Here is a 21,840-nt window from a genome sequence, read left to right as displayed (position 1 = left end):
AAATTTGCCATCGCCCATGGGGTTCACAATTGGACAGATTTCACTTGTCAGTTAGAGAAACATCATATTTCGATTCGTCAAAATCAACGTCAATCAATGGAAGTGATATGTCATTGGTTATTTTGCAGTTAAAGACACGCCTCCTGGAATAAACCCACACCACGAGTTTTTTTCAGCTGGTTTGTGAGCGAGAGGGGTGCACGAATGCGAGTTGCAAAATAAGACAGTGATTGTTTTGTTCTGGGTCTTTTCTATGTTGATTTTCTCGCTACCCATCCACCGCAACAGACCCTGGCCTGCGGACATTTGGAATTACGAAAGTATTGGTGCAACAAGTTGCATAGCTTCCTGGCTTGATGATGGGAGAAGAACCTGCGACGAGGCAAGTGTACTGTTGTCTAGTTGTGGGACAATGCTATGCTACTAACAAAAACCGCTAGCCAGAACGAGCTCATCTATTCATTCCCAGTTCACTTGTTTTGATATTGTTCAAACCATAGACAAAATCTAACACTCAAACACTGTCTGCTTGCTAAAGAAATACCGTGACAATAACTGGTAGGGTTGGCTAGAGTAGAACGGGAGGAAAAGTGTTGGTTTTATTTTGTAGAAATTAACGGCCTTGGGACATTCTGTTGTAGAGAGCCAGAGCTGTCTGACGCTGGCTCGGACGAGGAGTTGGAGCTTCCCGCACGGATAGAGGAGGGGAGTCACAACGGCAGTATCAGAAAGGTGAGAGATACGCAGTTGTAGTTCGAAAAACACGGTACTGTACCAACAGTACACACACCTTTATATGTATGACACGTCCAAATGGAAAATTGACTGCATCTGCTATGAACAGTACAATAATATTTCAATCAATACCAGATCAAATATGTACTATTCAAAGTTATTTATTATTGACATGCATTGCCATGCAGTGTCATTACTGAACTGTTGATAGATTCATTGAGGGGGTATCCTTGACCTGTATTGAGTTGCCTTATGTTGGTAAACTTTTGGTGACTTCGGTAGGGGGTCTGCTATTGCGGCATGGGGGGTAGATTGGGGTAGGATACTGTCCAGAGGGTAGGTGTCATGGTACTGATGGTATGTGGCTAGGAGAGCCTATTTACCCCATTTCACCCCCCGCTGTCCCCCGGCTGGAGGGCTGGGGCTGGAGCAAGGCTATGGCTGAACTGGGGCAGTGGGCTGGAGGCCTGTGGCTGGAGCACAGCTATGGCTGAGCTGGGAGGCTGGAGCAGGGGACTGGAGCACGGCTATGGCTGAGCTGGGACAGTGGGCTGGAGGCCTGGGGCTGGGGCTGGAGCACGGCTATGGCTGAGCTGGGAGGCTGGAGCAGGGGACTGAAGGCCGGGGGCTGGAGCATGGCTAGGCTAGCACCCTAATCCCTACAAGCACTCTGAGGATTACTGGCTGCATGCTCACAAAACAAACAACTCACTGAGCGAGGGATGAAGGGAGGTGGGAGAGGGAAGGAAATGGAGGGAGTACGGAGAGAGTGAGATAAGGTGAGGGGGAGAGGGAAAGGAATAAGGACAGTATCTCTTTTCAACTCTCATTTTGGGGTTAGCATACCCTATTAGGGCCCTTCCTACCATGTTGTGGTCCTTCTCTTCCTTGTTCCTCTGTACTGAATGAATAAGAGCCTAGTCAGCAGGTTTTAGGACAAAACACACCATGCGATAGGACCACCAAGTGCTGCTTTTAACCATTCATCTGCATCTGACCACAGAACATCAACTGTCATTTTCTGTTCATTTCCTGACGATTGTAGGCCTACATGTTGGCAAGACATGTACATGTGTTGTCCTTTATCAGCAGACTAAAGGAAGACTACAGTGGAGTCAGGTGTCTGTAAAAGGTGGCCCTGTAGCAATTGCAGATGTCCCTGGGTTGAGCTCTATTAGTAATATGGTGCATCAGCATCATCATCAGACACTAGTACAGTCCTGATCTAGGCTCTGTTCTCCTAGCAGCAAGTGGCGATTGCTCACCCCCTCTTCCCAGCCTGATATGTCTTCTAAGTTGAGATCTCAGAGCCCATCTTAGCTACTTACAGACGTGGTGGTGCGGGATGAAGTTACAGTATTGGAGAAAAGAGCACTGGTAACTTTTGGTGGCTGTATTTGTATCGTAGGCAGGGGTCAGGTCTAAGAGGTATTCCAAGTCTCCTCCGCTCCGTGGACTGTGACGTCTAAGGATTTACCTCACAGCAGGTTACCGACCGAGGTCTACTGGGGCTTGGTCTCCTGGCAACCATCGCCACGGGGATCCTGTTGCCAATGTAGTAGGCTATCTGATCCTAACTATGATGGAGGCGGGTAGTCTTAACCCCTTACACGTGTGAATTGGCCTATATGGATGGGGCCAAATTGAAATGTTTCAAACACAAGGAATATGGAAAGCACATGCATAACCATGGTAGCAATTAAAAGGGAACAGTTTGGAGATTATGGGAACATTATTAGACTAAAGGTGAGGACGCAACAGTTCACCTAACACAGTTCAAAACATTACACTGTTGATTTTTATGTGCATTTTACATTTACTGTACTTTTTGCTGCATTTGTTGAAGAAATCTGAAAATACTCAGGATACAAGAATATTCCTGGAAATGTTGGGGTGAGAGGTCTAACTGGTGTTTCCAAGTGGCCACACACCTCTCCAAAGTGTGCACAGTTCCTAAGTAATTTCAATGGACTTTTATGACTCAAATAAGTTTTCAACTATAAGGTGCTTTTTGAACTCTCCTAGCTGTGCTGTTGAGAAACTAGAGCAAGTACACTTGTAGTTGTTGTGTTTGGAACACAGCCCTGCATACCCACCTTTACACAATTACTGTTTACGCAATCCAAAAACGGTCCATTATAAATCGCAATCTGGCTCAGGTGGGCATAATTTGAAAGCTTGTTCTATTGCCAACATGACTAGCTAAATTATAATATACGACCTTAGTGTTAGGCTTTCACAAGGCAATTCAGAGAAGCAGATTGTAATTTTGGTGTGCATAGAATGGAGTCATGAGTGCATTCAGATGCGTGGTCCGCGGCAGATTTTCTTCACAATACAACAGAACACAGGCTCATTCTGTTCAGGACAACCCATATAATCTTGGAACTGTACATCAAACATAGTGATCATAAACGTTGACACTGTATATTACATTAGTTCTATCATATGGAAATGGGAAGTGCACATTTGGACTCACGGGTGTTTGGCTTGCTTGTATGACATCAAAGCGGTATTTATTATAATCCTCAACGTCTCATCTTTCAAAATGCATTGACTCCTCGTAGTTTACACCATTTCCCTCACTCGGACAACAAAAGTTGACCAAATAGCGGGAGGGATGGGGGAAACTTCTTGTTCAGAACAGCTGTCAGTCAAAACCCATACACCACTGTGAAGAGGAGACCCTGAGCTCTAACGTCATGTATCGCGTGTTACTGTACAGCCATTGCATTCCAATTGAAGCGCGTACCAGTGTCCAAATCTGCAATTTTCAACCCGTACAAGAGTGTGAACGGTTAATCACTCATACTTAATCAGGGAGGGGAACTAACGAGGTGCTCAGGTGTATCTATTACAGGGCTTTGTAATGTAATTCACTGAACAATCCACCAACCCCTACCTGTTCGGCTAGGAATACTCTCTTCTTTACGTACACTTGGTGTTTATTACATGCTTGTTATACATTTCTACACAAATGCATGTCAACTAGAACTACACATAGGGCCTAGACACAAGCAAGCAGAGATAGACAGACATCTGTTGTGCTTTAGCACGTTATGCATTAACCACAATCTCTCTTCCAAACCCCCTCTCTCTCTAGGGTTGTGATCCGTGTTCCCAGACCCAGCGCAGTAAGCTGCAGCACCGTAGAGCTCGTATCAACCAGCAGATCAACAAGGAGATGAGGATGAGGGCCGGGGCTGAAAACCTCTTCAGGTGAGCTGGGCTGGGTGAAGGACGTGACAGTGGTCGAATACTGTCCCTGATCCTGTGTGTACACTGTCCTCCTGGGCAGCTTTGGGGCGCATCCACTTCCTCCCCTCCGCTGTGGTGGGAAAAGGAACCCAGAGCCCTACTACCTGTGGAAACATTGAGCTTAGCAGATGGATCTACCAAACTATGTTTTAGGGTGTATGGGGAATGCCTCCAAACACACACCACCCTGTTTTATGGCTCTGTTTGTTTCCCGTGTGTGTGTGGGGTCAATCGGCAGGTTTGATTCCGTTCATTTCTCCCCCCCACCAGTTTTAAAGTATAATTTGCCAGTTAGACGGTCTTATCAAACACAAACACGCTCTCTCTGATCTGTGCTGAACTTGTACAGATATAATACAGCCTGTTCTCATTCTGTCTCCTTTAAAGTCAATAGGATTTTTTTTCAGAGAAAGGAGGAATGAAGAGGCTGGTGGCAGGACATCAAAGCTGAGCTAGGGTTTCTAGCACATCAAACCAAACTCTCTCAGAGCATTAGTGTCATCCTCTCTCCCTTTTATTCGTTTTCAACTTTCAAACAGTTCATCAAATTCATCCCACGCTTATATATGTCCAGTGTTACTGTGGGAGCCACTAAAGGACATGGTGTATTGGAGTGGTTGTGTAGAAGAGTAGCGCTATGGTACGATAGGACAGTCTCTATCTCTCTCTCTGAGATGGGGGAGGAGGAGACGTAGCACTGAATTAAAGCAGAGCAGTGTGCTTCCTTTTTATATAGTGGGCTGTTTGGCTTCTGAGTCAGGCTGTCATAAGAAAGACACCCAGAACAACATCAAGCTAACTGAAAGAAAACCAACCCTGTGTATGTGTGTGTGTGTGTGTGTGTGCGTGTGTCAACCCTCCCTCCCCTCACTTGTTTTTTAGGTTTTGAGAAAAGCTAGGATAAGGGAAATATAGAATAAGCAAAAATATTTAGGCCCCCAGCAGCACCCAGTCCTTCCCCCTCCCTTCCCTCTATTGAGACTGGATCACAGAGACCGAGACCCCCGGCACCCCCAGTCAGCCCCCAATCAACAGGCTTCGTCCCACTGCTGCACCTTCCCATTCCCATGCAGAGAGAGAGATTTTCCCAGGGAGGGCAGCTGTCTGCAGGAATCTCATCCCTGATTTTCTGGGTTTCATTGGGAGACATGTTTATCCTCACCAGTCCCAGTGGAGCTGTCTTTGGACTTGCACGCCCACATGTGTAACGGAAGTAGTTCAGTGAACCATCTTCTCGTGATTAGTAGCCTAACCTTGCCTGAGACCTGAAGACTTGCATTATCACCGATCGTGAGTTAAGGCTTTAGTTCCGTTTTTTTTATTTTTTTTATTTAACCTTTATTTAACCAGGTAAGCCAGTTGAGAACAAGTTCTCATTTATAACTGCGACCTGGCCAAGAAAGCAAAGCAGTGCGATTAAAAACAACAACACAGAGTTACATATAGGGTAAAACAAAACATAAAGTCAAAAAATACACAAAATATATATACAGTGTGTGCAAATGTAGCAAGTTATGGAGGTAAGGCAATAAATAGGCCATAGTGCAAAATAATTACAATTAGTATTAACACTGGAATGATAGATGTGCAAGAGATGATGTGCAAATAGAGATACTGGGGTGCAAATGAGCAAAATAAATAACAATATGGGGATGAGGTAGTTGGGTGGGCTAATTTCAGATGGGCTGTGTACAGGTGCAGTGATCGGTAAGGTGCTCTGACAACTGATGCTTAAAGTTAGTGAGGGAGATAAGAGTCTCCAGCTTCAGAGATTTTTGCAGTTCATTCCAGTGGGCTAACCTAGTTATTTGGCATCATGCAGGACACTCTGGTTGAAAGCCAGTCGGTCATGTGTACACGCACACACACACACACACACACACACACACACACACACACGATGAGTTGTTGTCAGTGAACTAGTTTGTGGTGGTAGGAGCTAGGGGGAGGAGGGTAAGAGTGACAGAGACTAATAAAGGATGATGGGAGAACAGAGGAGGGGAGGGGGTGTATCTCATTAGAGCTTCTGATTGGCTGATGAAGACGTCACATTCTGTGGTGGCATGCTGGTGTAACAGGCCAGTGTGTTATATACTGTGGGAATGGACTTCTAGTGGGGTGAGGAGGATATGGGTCACCGATTTGGTGGTTCAAGGTGTGTATTTGTGCGTTACCTCTCTCTCTCAACCCCATTCAGCCTCAGACAGGTGCCAACATGCCTAGTTTAAACTAAGGTAACCTTTCACCATGTGTGTGTGTCTTCTAATCGGGGCAAGTCTCCTGTTGTTGTGGTTGAAAGACTGGCTCTCATTGATTCCTAATCCTCTTCTAGCAAAGGGAGTGGCTTTCTCGTCCAAGTTAATCACAGGTGTGTGCTGAGCGATAAGGGCTTTTTGACGTCGGTTCGATGTTTGAAAAATAGTCACAGTTTTCGATTTGGTTTTAAACAAATGCATTATGTGGGGGGGGGGGTGTGACTCGTCAGGGCTCCAGAAACTCGCAATTATTGTGTAACCAGGGGGATTTCTGTGACGTGGTGAGAAGTGTCTGTCAGATACCATGACAACTAAGTGATGCCTCAGCGTTTGAGGAATGTTCAAAGATCTTAGGGTTGTTTACATCTGATCATCCACAGTACCGGAAGCTTTAGTCACCAAACACACTGCTGCCCTTTGACCAGAGTGTAGTGAAAGTGAGAGGGAATAATGTCCAGAGTGTAGTGAGAGGGAATAATGTCCAGAGTGTAGTGAAAGTGAGAGGGAATAATGTCCAGAGTGTAGTGAAAGTGAGAGGGAATAATGTCCAGAGTGTAGTGAAAGTGAGAGGGAATAATGTCCAGAGTGTAGTGAAAGTGAGAGGGAAGTGGGAGAATGTGTGAGCGAGAGAAGTAGAAGTAGGCCCTTCTCAGGAAGTGCTTATGAGCTAGGCCTACCCCTACTGTACATACAAACTGTTGAAGATCGAAATAACAGCGTTTTCTAACCCACATTTCCATCTGGCCAATAATCCCGGGAACGCCTCGCAAAGCAGACTCTACAGGGCAGATCCGGTGTTTGGGATTTGTGAAGTCAATGGAAGAAGTGAAAATTCTTCCTTAGTTCTTATTTTTCGGCAAAGCCTAGATTCAAACCAATATCTTAAGTAGCTTAACATGTTACTACAACCTTGTGAAAGTGACAAACTGACACATTTTCATCAAAAACATTATATCGAAGGAGTGTGTTTGGTGTGTTTGTTTGTATAATCAAATCTGATATGAATGTTTGTGTTGCAGGGCCACCACTAACAACAAGGTAAAGGAGAATGTGGCTCTAGAGCTGAGCTTTGTCAACTCTAACCTGCAGCTACTGAAGGAAGAGCTAGAGGAACTCAACAGCAATATGGAGGTCTACCAGACAGAGAGGTAACATGCAAGCACCGTGAACAACAAGATCTCATAGTTTCACTTCAAAATTCAACGTATTATGGATTAATTCCATGTGTTTTAAAGGGTTAATTCTGTGTGGTTACAAGGTTAAAACAGAAACAACTCAAAGGGTTAAATGTAGGTATTAATTCTAAATGGTTAAAGGAAAATTCCACCCAAAAACTGTCTTTTGGTATTTGTTTCATTAGTCCATTGTTGATATCGTCCCAAAATGTTTTGCTTGTCAACAATCAAGTTTTCAAGATATGTAACTTTAAAATGATGCAAAATGCATCATACGGGGATGATTTCTGTGTTTTTAAAGTTGCATACTGTATCTTGAAAACATGATTGCTGACAAGCAAATCATTTTGGGACGATATCAACAATGGACTAATGGTTTTTGGGTGGAGTTTTCCTTTGGGTGGAGTTAGGGCTATGGTTTGGGGAAGGCTTTACAAATGACAAAAAAACAAGGCGCTGTTTCCATTAAGTATCATCAAGTATTCTCCTGGCTTGTAAGAGCATTGTGAACTGCCATGGTGCAGTGGTCTGAGCACCGCTCTTCGCCCCGTGCTGGGCAATAATTATGAAAAAAATGTGTGACTGCCGAGGAAGGCCAATATTGACGTTCTTAGGACATTTTCCTAAATCAAAGTCTGTTTCTAGTGATCAGCCTGGTGTGAAAGTACACACACCCTGGTGGAGGGCGCGAACACACAATGGCCTATTTGCTCTAATTCTAGCCTAATGAGAGTGGCCTGGAATGCTAGTAATGAGGCGAGGGAAGTGTGTGTGTGTGTGTGTGCGGGCATGGGTCTCCGTGTGTGTGTGTGTGTGCATGGGTCTCCGTGTGTGTTAGCCAGGCACAGTTCCCAGATTTCTAAGATTTCTTCCATCCCAGTTGTAGCAGGGTCACCAGGGGGGCAAATCCTCTGATTAGACTGTCATTAATTACCCCATGGGGGAGGGGGGAGTTAATGCACTGTGTTGTGGTATTAGAGGAGTGAGGGTCTACTGACCAATATGGTTACTGTAATAATAGAGAGGGAGGGGGAGACGGATGGGAAAGCAGATTTTGGTTTTTCTGTGGAAGTTTGTGACAAATGTCATTTAACACATGTGTTGGTCTCTCTCCTTCAGTGAAGCCATCAATGTTCCCATGATCCCACTGGGTCTGAAGGAGACCAAGGAAGTAGACCTCACTGTCCCTCTCAAGGTAAGGACAATAGGACCTCACTGTCCCTCAAGGTGAGCACAATAGGACCTCGCTGTCCCTCAAGGTGAGGACAATAGATAATATCTCTCTCCATCTCTCACTCTCTTGCTTGTTCTCAGTACTCACATTTTAACACATCTTTATTTTAAATAAAGTATCTCTTTTTCTTCACTCTGTCAGGACGTTATCTGTGAGCACTATGGAGAGGACAGCTCTTTGTTTGAGAAGGAGATCAAGGAGTTTATGGAGCTCAGACAGGTTAGATACCCTCTGCTTGAAATGCAAATTAACTGCTCATGCTGTTGAAGATGCTGCCACCTAGTGGATTTATATGACATTGAGTATGGTTACATGCACACAATAATGCGATTATTATGGATAGTCAGATTTAATATAGGATTAATATAGTTCAATTAAAACGTTTACATGCTTTGCAAGAATGCTTTCCCTAATAATCCTGTTTACATGGACACATCTGAAATCAGGCTACCTGATGGCACTCTGATAAAGGCAGAAAATCGCCAATCAAAATAAACGTTCTACCACAGCAACAATATGTTATTTTTGGGAAGCATATTTGATTCTGAGTTCGGACATATAAAGTTTGTATGTGAAAATTACTTCTAAGACTTCAGATGTTCCGAACTCACTTCACTCGTGCTAAAGAGGATGACCCGCTCGACTGGTGCTAGCACATGCGCAGATGAAATGCACAGCTGGAACGCCGATTTGAAGGTGTTTACATGTCCTTTTGATTTGAAAGATTGCTCAGAAAACCAGGTGTTTTAATTGGCGTATGTTTACTTTGATTTGGACTTTATGCCAATTAAGATAAGCAGAGTCAGGTGTTTACATGACTATTGCATAATCTGACTACTGCCATAATCAGTTGAATATCGAATTATTACTGTGCATGTAAACGTACTTAGTGAATTTTGGCTGACTGGTTGATGATCCTCAGTGGCTGTAAATATCCATGTTATATGCATGTTGTTATTCCATGTTGTGTGTGTGTGTGTTGTAATTGTGTGCTTGTTGTCAACAGGCCATGCGTACCCCCAGTCGTAATGAAGCAGGTTTGGAGCTTCTGGTGGAGTATTATAACCAGCTGTATTACCTGGACCAGAGGTTCTTCCCCCCACACCGAACACTAGGAGTCCACTTCCACTGGTACACACAAACCAGACGCGCGCGCACACACACTGCAACCCACCGCATGCACACACACACACACACACGTCTCTTACTCCTCTCTCGTTCATGTCTCATCCTCTGTCTCTCTCCCTTCTCTCAGTTCAATTCAAAGGGCTTTATTGGCATGGGAAACACATGTTAACATTGCCAAAGCAAGTGAAATAGATAATAAACAAAAGTGAAATAAACAATAAAAAATGAACAGTAAACATTACACTCAAACATTCCAAAGGAATAGAGACATTTCAAATGCCATATTATGGATATATACAGTGTTATAAAAAATGTAAAATGTTATAATGATGTGCAAAGAATAGTTAAAGTACAAAAGGGAAAATAAATAAACATAAATATGGGTTGTATTTACAATGGTGTTTGTTCTTCACTGGATCCCCTTTTCATGTGGCAACAGGTCACATCTTGCTGCTGTGATGGCAGACTGTGATATGGGCTCCCGAGTGGCACAGCGGTCTAAGGCACTGCATCTCAGTGATGAGGCTTTACTACAGACCCCCTGGTTCGATTCCAGGCTGTATCACAACCGGCCGTGATTGGGAGTCCCATAGGGCGGCGCACAATTGGCCCAGCGTCGTCCAGGTTTGGCCGGTGTAGGCCGTCATTGTAAATAAGAATTTGTTCTTAACTGACTTGCCTAGTTAAATAAAGGTACAAAATATATATATTTCACCCAATAGATATGGGAGTTTATCAAAATTGTGTCATATGAGGGAAATATGTGTCTCTAATATGGTCATACATTTGGCAGGAGGTTAGGAAGTGCTGCTCAGTTTCCACCTCATTTTGTGGGCAGCGTGCACATAGCCTGTCTTCTCTAGAGAGCCAGGTCTGCCTACGGTGGCCTTTCTCAATAGCAAGGCTATGCTCACTGAGTCTAAATAGTCAAAGCTTTCCTTTAATTTTGGGTCAGTCACAGTGGTCAGGTATTCTGCCACTGTGGTACTCTGTTTAGGGCCAAATAGCGTTTTTTTGTTAATTCTTTCCAATGTGTCAAGTAATTATCTTTTTGTTTTCTCATGATTTGGTTGGATCTAATTGTGTTGCTGTCCTGGGGCTCTGTGGGGTCTGTTTGTGTTTGTGAACAGAGCCCCAGGACCAGCATGCATAGGGGACTCTTCTCCAGGTTCATCTCTCTGTAGTTGATGGCTTTGTTATGGAAGGTTTGGGAATCTCTTCCTTTTAGGTGGTTGTAGAATTTAATGGCTCTTTTCTGGATTTTGATCATTAGAGGGTATTGACCTAATTCTGCTCTGCATGCATTATTTTGTGTTTTTATGTTGTTCACTGAGGATATTTTTGCAGAGTTATGCATGCAGTCTCAATTTGGTGTTTGTCCCATTTTGTGAATTCTTGGTTGGTGAGCGGACCCCAGACCTCACAACCATAAAGGGCAATGGGTTCTATAACTGATTCAAGTAGTCAGATCCTAATTGGTATGTTGAATTTTATGTTCCTTTTGATGGCGTAGAAAGTCTCTCAGATCGTTCACAGCTTTGTGGAAGTTACCTGTGGCGCTGATGTTTAGGCCGAGGTATGTATAGTTTTGTGTGTGTGCTCTAGATGGAATTGTATTTGTGGTCCTGGCAACTGGACCTTTTTTGGAACACTATTATTTTTATCTTACTGAGATTTCCTGTCAGGTCCCAGGTCTGACAGAATCTTTGCAGAGGATATAGGTGCTGCTGTAGGCCCTCCTTGGTTGGGGACAGAAGCGCCAGATCATCAGCAAACCGTAGACATTTGACTTCAGATTCTAGTAGGGTGAGGCTGCAGACTGTTCTAGTGCCCTCACCTATTCGTTGATATATATGTTGAAGAGGGTGGGGCTCAAGCTGCATCCCTGTCTCACCCCACGGCCGTGTGGAAAGAAATGTGTGTTTTTTGCTCATTTTAACCGCACTCTTGTTTGTGTACATGGATCTTTTTTATGTCGGACAGTTTTTTTTTTTCCCCAAACACCTCTTTCCATCAATTTGTATAGCAGAACTTCATGCCAAATTGAGTCAAAAGGTTTTTTGAAATCAACAAAGCATGGGAAGACTTTGCCTTTTGTTTTGGTTTGTTTGTTTGTCAATTAGGGTGTGCAGGGTGAAATACATTGGCGGGTTTGTATTTTGTGCTGTAGTTCATTCAATGTAATTGGAGAATCCAGTGGGTTCTGGTAGTCTTTAATAGTTGATTCTAAGATTTGTATTTGATCATGTATATGTTTTTGCTGTGTGTTCTTTGTTATAGAGCCAAAAAGATTGGAGAAGTCGTTTATCCATACATCTATGTTTTGGATAGATAACTCTTCATGTTGTTTGTTTAGACTCAGGTTTTCTGGGTCTCTGTTTTTGGTTGGATAGGTTTCTCAATTTCTTTCTTTAGGTTTTTGCATCATCAAACCATTTGTCTTTGCTGTTAATTTTTAGGTTGTCTGCTTGACATTTTTAGATTTGATAGGGAAGCTGAGAGGTCAAATATACTGTTAAGGTTTTCTACTGCCAAGTTTACACTTTCACTATTACTGTGAAACGTTTTGTCCAGGAAGTTGTCTTGAATCTGTCCAGGAAGGGATTGAATTTGTTGTTGCCTAATTGTTTTTTGGTAGGTTTCCACACTATTTTCCTTCCATCTATAGCATTTCTTAATATTATTCAGTTCCTTTGGCTTTGATGCCTCATGATTGAGTATTGCTCTGTTCAAGTAGACTGTGATTTTGCTGTGATCTGATGAGATGTCAGTGGGGTGACTGAACGTTCTGAGAGACTCTCAACTGTCCCCTCCCCCTTCTCTCTCTCTCTCTCTCTCTCTCTCTCTCTCTCTCTCTCTCTCTCTCTCTCTCTCTCTCTCTCTCTCTCTCACACCCCTCCCCCTCTCTCTGTCTCTAGGTATGACTCTCTAACAGGTGTGCCATCGTGCCAGCGTGCGTTGGCGTTTGAGAAGGGCAGTGTGCTGTTCAACATGGGGGCTCTCTACACACAGATAGGTGCCAGACAGGACCGCTCTGCTACAGCTGGCATAGACAGGGCTATAGACGCCTTCCAGAGAGCTGCAGGTAACCACACATTCTTACACTCACAATAACATTGCATGCTATGCACACACACACACACACACACACTAATCTTCTGGTTGCACTTTGCTTTTGCTCTGTGTTATCTTTGTAATTACTGTGTTATAACATACTTGTAAAAGCTGTTGTGTGTGTGTGTGTGTGTGTGTGTCCAGGTGCATTTAACTACCTGAAGGAGAACTTCTCCAATGCTCCCAGTCTGGATATGAGTGGCCCGTCACTATGCATGCTGGTCCGGCTGATGATTGCCCAGGTGCAGGAGTGTGTGTTCGAAAGAGTCACACTCACAACGCAGGACACACACTTCATCACCCAGCTACAAGTGGCAAAGGAGGCCGCACGGGTGAGGGGACGTGTGTGTGTGTGTGTGTGTGTGGATATCAAACATGTTGTACTCACTGGTGCGCAATACCTTGATCCAGTGCCCTTGTTTAAGACTTCTCATCCGTTCTGGTTAAGGACTATGTTCCATTCTCCTGACTTTCGTTCTCAAAAGTCAATTCAAAGGGCTTTATCGGCATGGGAAACATATGTTTACATTACTGAAGCAAATGGAATAGACTATAAACAAGGGAAACATTTAGTAAACATTACACTCACAAACGTTTTAAAAGAATAGAGACATTTCAAATGTTATATTATTGGCTATAGGTTAGTGTTGTAACAATGTGCAAGTAGTTGAAGTATGAAAGGGAAAATAAATAAACAGATAAATATAGGTTGTATTTACAATGTTGTTTGTGCTCCACTGGTTGCCCTTTTCTCATGGTAACGGGCCACAAATCTTGCTTCTGTGACTGCACACTGCGGTATTTCGCCTAACTGATATTGGAGTTTATCAATGTTTAATTTGTTTTCACATTCTTTGTGTCTGTGTGAGGTGTGGGAAATATGTCTCTAATGTGGTCATACATTTGGCCGGAGGTTAGGAAGTGTAACTCCGTTTCCACTTCATTTTGTGGGTACATAGGCAGACTTGGCTCTCGAGAGATTACACGCTTTGGCGGCCACTCTCTATAGCAAGGCTATGCTCACTGAGTCTGTACATAGTCAATGATGTTCTTAATTTAAGGTCAGTCACAGTGGTCAGGTATTCTGCTACTGTGTACTCTCTGTTTAGGGCCAGATAGCATTCCAATTTGCTGTTTTTTTGTTGATTCTTTCCAGTGTGTCAAATAGTTATCATTTTGCTTTCTCATAATTTGATTGGGTCTAAATGTGTTTCTGGCCTGGGGCTCTGTGGGGTCTGTTTGTGTTTGTGAACAGAGCTCCAGAACCAGCTGGCTGAGGGGACTCTTCTCTAGGTGAATCTCTCTGTAGGTGAGGGCTTTGTGGTGGAATGTGTGGGTATCGATTCCTTTTAGGTGGTTGTAGAATTTAACATCTCTTTTCTGGATTTTGATAACTAGCGGGTATAGTCCTAATTCTGCTCTGTGTGCATTGTTTGGGGTTTTGCGGTTTACACTAAGTATATTTTTGCAGAATTCTGCATGCAGAGTCTCAATTGGGTGTTTGTCCCATTTTGTGAATTCTTGGTTGGTGAGTGGACCTCTGACCTCGCAACCGTAGAGGGCAATGGGTTTGTTAACTGACTAAAGATTGTTTAGCCAGATCCTAGTTGAGTTTTTATGTTCCTTTTGATGACATAGAAGGCCCCCTCTTGCCTTGTATCTTAGATCGTTCACAGCCTTGTGGAAGTTACCTGTGGTGTTGATGTTTAGGCCGAGGTAGGTGTAATTCTTTGTGTGTTCTAGGGCAACAGTGTCTAGATAGAATTTGTTGTCTTGGCTACAGGACCTTTTTTGGAACACCATTATTTTTGTCTTACTGAGATTCACTGTCAGGGCCCAAGTCTGACAGAATATGTGCAGAAGATCTAGGTGCTGCTGTAGGCCCTCTTTGGTTGAGGACAGAAGCACCAGATAATCTGCTGACTGTTCTAGTGCCTTCGCCAATTTATTGATGTGTGTGTGTTAAAGAGGGTGGGGCTCAAGCTGCAACCCTGTCTCACCCCACGGCCCTGAGGAATTAAATCTGTGTGTTTATTGCCAATTTTATCTGCACACTCGTTGTTTGTGTACATTTATTTTGTAATGTCATATGCAACACCGCTTTCACATTTACATTTTAGTCATTTAGCAGACGCTCTTATCCAGAGCGACTTACAGGAGCAATTAGGGTTAAGTGCCTTGCTCAAGGGCACATTTACGTCATTTAGCAGACGCTCTTATCCAGAGCGACTTACAAATTGGTGCATTCACCCTATAGCCAGTGGGAAAACCACTTTACGCTTTCCATCAAATTTGTATAGCAGACCCTCATGCCAAATTGAGTCAATCTTTTTTTAAATCAACAAAGCATGAGAACTTTACGTTTGTTTGTTTGTTTGTCAATAAGGGTGTGCAGGGTGTATATGTGGTCTGTCGTACATATCTTGGTAAGAAGCCAATTTGACATTTGCTCAGGACATTGTTTTCACTGAGGAAATGTTTGAGTCTGCTGTTGATGATACTGCAGAGGATTTTTCAGAGGTTGCTGCTGATGCAGATTCCAGGGTAATTATTGGAGTCAAATTTGTCTCCACTTTTGTAGATTGGGGTGATCAGGCCTTGGTTCCAAATATTAGGGAAGATGCCAGAGCTGAGAATAATGTTGAAGAGCTTAAGAATAGCCCATTTGAATTTGTGGTCTGTATATTTTATCATTTAGTTTAGTAGACCATCAACACCACATGCCTTTTGGGGTTGCAGGGTTTGTATTTTGTCCTGTAGTTCATTCAATGTAATTGGAGAATCCAGTGGTAGTCTTTAATAGCGGATTCTAAGTTTTGTAAATTGTCATGTTTTTGTTCTTGGTTCTTTGTTATATGGCTGAAACGGTTGGACAAGTGGTTTATCCATCTCCATTGTGGATAGATGGCTCTTCGTGTTTGTTTAGTGTGTTCCAATTTTCCCAGAAGTGATTTGATGCTATGGATTCTTCAATCACAATGAGCTGTTTTCTGACATGCTGTTCCTTCTTTTTTCTTAGTGTATTGTTTTAGTGTTTCACCATAGTGAAGGCGTAAGCTAACGTTTTGTGGTTCTCTATGTTTTTGGTTGGCTGGGTTTCTCCATTTCTTTCTTAGGTTTTTACATTCTATATCAAACCATTTCTCATTGTTGTTTGTTGTCTTAGATTTTCTGCCAGAATTTAAATTTGATATGTTAGCTGATAGGTCAAATATATTGTTCAGGCTTCCTACTGCTAAGTTTACACCTTCTTCCATACTGCAGGAAAATATTTTGTCCAGGAAGTTGTCTAGGAGGGATTTGATTTGTTGTTGGCCAATAGTTTTTTGGTAGGTTTCCACACTACCTTCTTTCCATCTATAGCATTTCTTAATAGTATGCAGTTTGTTCGGCTTCAATGCCTCATGGTTGATTTTGCTGTGGTGTCAGTGGGCTGACTGTGAATGCTCTGAAAGACTCTGGGTTGAAGTTGATGATAAAGTAATCTACAGTACTACGGCCAAGGGATGAGCTGTAGGTGTACCTACCATAGGAGTCTCGTCTAAGCCTACCATTGACTATGTACATACCCAGCGTGCGACAGAGCTGCAGGAGTTGTTACCCGTTTTTGTTGGTTATGTTGTCGTAGTTGTCTAGGGGGGGCATATGGGGGAGGGAATGCTGTCACCTCCAGGTAGGTGTTTGTCCCCCTGTGTGCTGAGGGTGTCAGGTTCTTGTCTAGTTCTGGCATTTAGGTCACCACAGACTATTACATGTCCCTGGGACTGGAAATGATTGATCTCCCCCTCCAGGATGGAGAAACTGTCTTCATTAAAGTATGAGGATTCTAATGAGTGGGATATAGGTAGCACACAGGAGGACATTTTTCTGAGATAATTTCCTTTTGAATTTCTAGCCAAATGTAAAATGTTCCTGTTTTGGCTAATTTAATAGTGTGTTAGTAGGTCTGCTCTATTCCAAGTTAGCATACCCCCTGAGTCTCTTCCCTGTTCAACTCCTGGTAGTTTGGTGGATGGGACTACCAGCTCTGTAACTAGAGGGCAACCAGTGGGTCCATATCCTCTATAGCATGTTTCTTGTTGGATGACAATGTCTGTATTTCTCATTTCTTTGGTGAAGTCCAGGTTGTTGCTCTTTATGCCAAAGGCAGATGACCTCAGGCCTTGGATATTCCAGGATGAGATAGTGAAGGCTTTGTTCCATAAAGTGTCTAATGTTGTTAGTCATGTGGTTTTGCCTCAGACCAGTAAGTGTGAGCAGAGCCTGCTGAGCATCTCTCTCTCTCTTAATCTCTCTCTCTGCAGGTATCTAATGTGTATAGCTTGGTACTCCAGACCATGTCTCAGACCCTAGTGAAGGACTATGTCCCATTCTCCTGGGCCTCCATGGTTCAAGTGAAAGCAGAACACTTTAGAGCCCTCTCCCACTACAATGCTGCTGTCGCTCTCTGTGACCACGCCCGTAAGTACCTGTGTGTGTCAAGGATGATGGTTTATGAGAACGTGTGTGAGTGTGTGTGTGTGGTCTCAGTTGGTGCGAGCATGACGTGTGTGTGTGTGGCGCAAGGTGGTGGGTTTTATTCCTGCACATACATAAAATGGATGCAGTCATTGTACTGCAAGTCACTGTGGATAAAAGTGTCTGTGTTGTGTTCTGTAGAGTCCATTGAGGAAGAGGAGGGTGATGAAGAGGCCGAGAAGGCTCTCCTCCAGTTCCATGTCAGTACTCCTGCCGGACCCCCACTCAGCCAGGTGCTCAGAGACCCCGAGGACAGACGCAAACTGGGTGAGTACACACACAGAAAGATATTTGATTTGTGTGCATGGTCGTTGTGAGTACCTACTAAAGCGCTGTGTGTGTGTGTGTGTGTGTACGTGTGTGTGTGTGTGTGTGTGTGTGTGTGTGTGTACGTGTGTGTGTGTGTGTGTACGTGTACGCACGCTGTAGGTAAGGCCCACCTGCGTTGTGCAGTGATCAGACATGAGGAGGCTATGAGAGTACATGGTCTATGTAAGATCCTGAGGAAGATGGATATTCTACAGGAGGTGCTCTCTTTCATGTACAAACGCTCCCTGGACAAATACTCTGAGATGGACCGAGAGGACGACTTCGACGAGACTGCAGAGGCCCCCGAGATACACTGTGAGTGAGGGAGGGAAGGAGTGTGTTTTTGTGAGAGGTGTGTGTTATAACTTCTGAACATACAACATAGTAGTAAGTGATGATTGTCCCTCCTGTCCCTCAGCTCAAACCCAGCACAAACCAGACATCACACCACCCAACTTCTCCACTGTCCCAGTCACTGACATCTTCCAAAGGCTGGTAAGAGAGGGAGACTATGACTTTGATTAGGTTTTGAAGTTGATCATGATTATGATGAAGATGATATCCCTGTCTCTTTCTCTGTGTGTGTGTGCGCTGCAGGGTCCCCTGTCAGTGTTCTGTGCAAGGGCACGCTGGGGGCCGGTGCGTGTGGTGTGTCTCCAGCGAGGGGAGGGGGGTCTGGGGCTGACTCTCAGAGGAGACTCTCCTGTCCTGGTGGCTGGGGTGGTGCCGGGGGGATGTGCACAGGTGAGATGGTAGCACCCTGTCTCCTCTTAACCTTCTGCTTTCCTATTTCCTAAGATTCTCGAACGGAAAATGTACAGTATTTCATGCAGCAATGAAATATACTGTGTATGTGTTTTCAGGAGGCAGGTTTGAGGGAGGGGGACTATATAGTGGCGGTGGATGGAGAGGACTTTAAGTGGGCTAAACATGGAGAGGTGGTCCACTCCCTGAAGAGCTGCAGCGACAGAGGAGTACAACTCAGCGTCATCACACTGCACACACACGATACACAGGTAAGGGTGCGTGTGGGTGTCTGTGTGTGCGCGTGCATCTGTCTTTGATCTTGCATTAATGTGTGTGTCAGGGCTCCTGGAGTTGTAATTTTGGCGCACCAGTACGCCTAGAAAGATTATATTTGTCATTGTGCGCCTACATTTCTTTGTGTGCACTTACATTTTTCAATTTAGGAGCACGTACTCCTTGTAAAATATAAAGGTGTGTGTTTGTTGTTTTACATCTCCTGTGTGTGTGTGTGTGTGTTCAGGTGGATAGGAGGCCAGTGATGCTCTCCCCCAGCGGAGACGAAGAGAACGCTCGGCTACGGACCATGGGCGGGGCTAAGGGGCAGAGCACCGCCCCCTTACTCAACTGGAACAGGAAGAAGAATAGGGGAGGGGGCAGAGCCACCAAGAGACTGGGCAGCACCTTCAGTCTGCCGTTTGGAAACCTTCGGGACAGTGAGTCCATGTACTGAGATATACTGAGGGCACAGCAGACATGTTGGTCTATTCCATACATTGCACTACCAGCCAATAGTAGTGCACTAGGGAATAGGGTGCCATTTCAGACTGTGCCATAGATGGATAGACAAACCACTCAGGGAATGACAGGGGGACATGTTACAATACAAGGATGTGTTGTATATGACTGGTTATTGCAGCAAAGCAAGGAGAGGAAGAGGAGGATCACAGGAAAGGAGGAGGAGGATGCTTTGTCTAGATTACAGCAGTTTCAACTTCAGAGAAACAACGGTGGTTTTAGAAAGCAGGCGACTGCAGGTATTTGTCACTGAAGGAGTTAGTGAGGGGAAAAAAGTATTTGATCCCCTGCTGATTTTGTACATTTGCCCACTGACAAAGAAATGATCAGTCTATAATTTTAATGGTAGGTTTATTTGAACAGTGGGAGACAGAATAACAACAAAAAAATCCAGAAAAACGCATGTCAAAAATGTTATAAATTGATTTTCATTTTAATGAGGGAAATAAGTATTTGACCCCCTCTCAATCAGAAAGATTTCTGGCTCCCAGGTGTCTTTTATACAGGTAACGAGCTGAGATTAGGAGCACACTCTTAAAGGGAGTGCTCCTAATCTCAGTTTGTTACCTTTATAAAAGACACCTGTCCACAGAAGCAATCAATCAATCAGATTCCAAACTCTCCACCATGGCCAAGACCAAAGAGCTCTCCAAGGATGTCAGGGACAAGATTGTAGACCTACACAAGGCTGTAATGGGCTACAAGACCATCGCCAAGCAGCTTGGTGAGAAGGTGACAACAGTTGGTGCGATTTATTCGCAAATGGAAGAAACACAAAATAACTGTCAATCTCCCTCGGCCTGGGGCTCCATGCAAGATCTCACCTCGTGGAGTTGCAATGATCATGAGAACGGTGAGGAATCAGCCCAGAACTACACGGGAGGATCTTGTCAATGATCTCAAGGCAGCTGGGACCATAGTCACCAAGAAAACAATTGGTAAAACACTATTGTTGTTCACGTGACTTCCGTCTCGCTTCCGCATTGTCTCCGTGCTGCTCTGCTGTTTGTTGCTACTTGGCTACCTAACAAACTATTCACGTTTTACTTTTAATAAACGTTTAATCAATCTCTGTGTTCAACAAATTTACCAACTTTTTAGTTTTGTCCTCACTCATCTTTTTTCGTTAAACTTTTTCACCCCGGACGTTTATCCCGAGACAGAAGAGTCATTTTCCTGTGCGTTTTAGCTGCCAACTTTACGTTATTTTCCTTTTTTCCATCGCAACTTTTTTCCCTTATTCAACTTTTTCACTCCGGACGCTTTATCTGGACATGGTTCATCAACATCTTCAACAGCCGAAGCTAAGTAGTAACATTAACATGATGTCTTCTAATTGCAGTCGCTGTACTCATAATATACAGGAGAATTCTCGCCTTACGGCGAGAATAGCTGTGCTACAAGCCCAGCTTCAGACGCAATCGTTAGGCAAGGGTAATATCAGTGTAGGAAAGGAAGAAACAGCGTCTGTGCCACCAGTAAGTACAGACAGTAATGTTAGTATAAATCCCCCCGCACAGTCCCCGCAGCCGGACAACTTTCTCATGGCTTCTGGAGGGAAATACTGTTGGAATGCTCAACCGGTGTCGCTCATTCAGCCGACAGAAACCTTCAACCGGTTTTCCCCATTATGTAGCGAGTCGGAGTCTGAGTCTGAGTCTTCTCTAGTCTCTACTCCTCCCGTTACGGGGTCTGAGACTCCGAAGGCTCCACCATTAGCTCTGACAAATTGAAAACCCTAGTCATTGGCGACTCCATTACCCGCAGTATTAGACTTAAAACGAATCACCCAGCGATCATACACTGTTTACCAGGGGGCAGGGCTACCGACGTTAAGGCTAATCTAAAGATGGTGCTGGCTAAAGCTAAAACTGGCGAGTGTAGAGAGTATAGAGATATTGTTATCCACGTCGGCACCAACGATGTTAGGATGAAACAGTCAGAGGTCACCAAGTGCAACATAGCTTCAGCGTGTAAATCAGCTAGAAAGATGTGTCGGCATCGAGTAATTGTCTCTGGCCCCCTCCCAGTTAGGGGAAGTGACGAGCTCTACAGCAGAGTCTCAGCACTCAATCGCTGGTTGAAAACTGTTTTCTGCCCCTCCCAAAAGATAACATTTGTGGATAATTGGCCCTCTTTCTGGGACTCACCCACAAACAGGATCAAGCCTGACCTGCTGAGGAGTGACGGACTCCATCCTAACTGGAGGGGTGCTCTCCTCTTATCTACCAACATAGATAGGGCTCTAACTCCTCTAGCCCCACAGTGAAATAGGGTGCAGGCCAGGCAGCAGGCTGTTAGCCAACCTGCCAGCTTAGTGGAGTCTGCCAATAGCATAGTCAGTGTAGTCAGCTCAGCCATACCCATTGAGACTGTGTCTGTGCCTCGACCTAGGTTGGGCAAAACTAAACATGGTGGTGTTCACCCTAGCAATCTTATTAGGATAAAGACCTCCTCCATTCCTGCCATTATTGAAAGAGATCGTGATACCTCACATCTCAAAATAGGGTTACTTAATGTTAGATCCCTCACTTCAAAGGCAGTCATAGTCAATGAACTAATCACTGATCAT

General features: G+C 44.1%; 1 protein-coding gene across 1 annotated transcript; it reads left to right on the top strand.

Moving 5' to 3' along the window:
• The first annotated feature begins 359 nt into the window (after positions 1-359).
• Positions 360-19,587, top strand: rhpn1 (rhophilin, Rho GTPase binding protein 1). Its single transcript, XM_041838737.1, has 16 exons — positions 360-382; positions 642-732; positions 3,839-3,954; positions 7,268-7,396; positions 8,543-8,618; positions 8,799-8,876; positions 9,664-9,788; positions 12,704-12,870; positions 13,044-13,231; positions 17,204-17,360; positions 17,559-17,684; positions 17,847-18,041; positions 18,145-18,221; positions 18,324-18,470; positions 18,590-18,742; positions 18,994-19,587. The coding sequence occupies exons 1-16, from the start codon at positions 360-362 to the stop codon at positions 19,201-19,203; spliced, it is 2,058 nt and encodes a 685-aa protein (XP_041694671.1). The 3' UTR covers positions 19,204-19,587.
• Positions 19,588-21,840: the final 2,253 nt, after the last annotated feature.

Source organism: Coregonus clupeaformis, chromosome 20 (assembly GCF_020615455.1).
Source record: "Coregonus clupeaformis isolate EN_2021a chromosome 20, ASM2061545v1, whole genome shotgun sequence".
Classification (NCBI taxonomy): Eukaryota; Metazoa; Chordata; class Actinopteri; order Salmoniformes; family Salmonidae; genus Coregonus; species Coregonus clupeaformis.
Note: the sequence above shows the minus strand (reverse complement) of the source record. Positions and strands in the feature narration are given on the sequence as shown.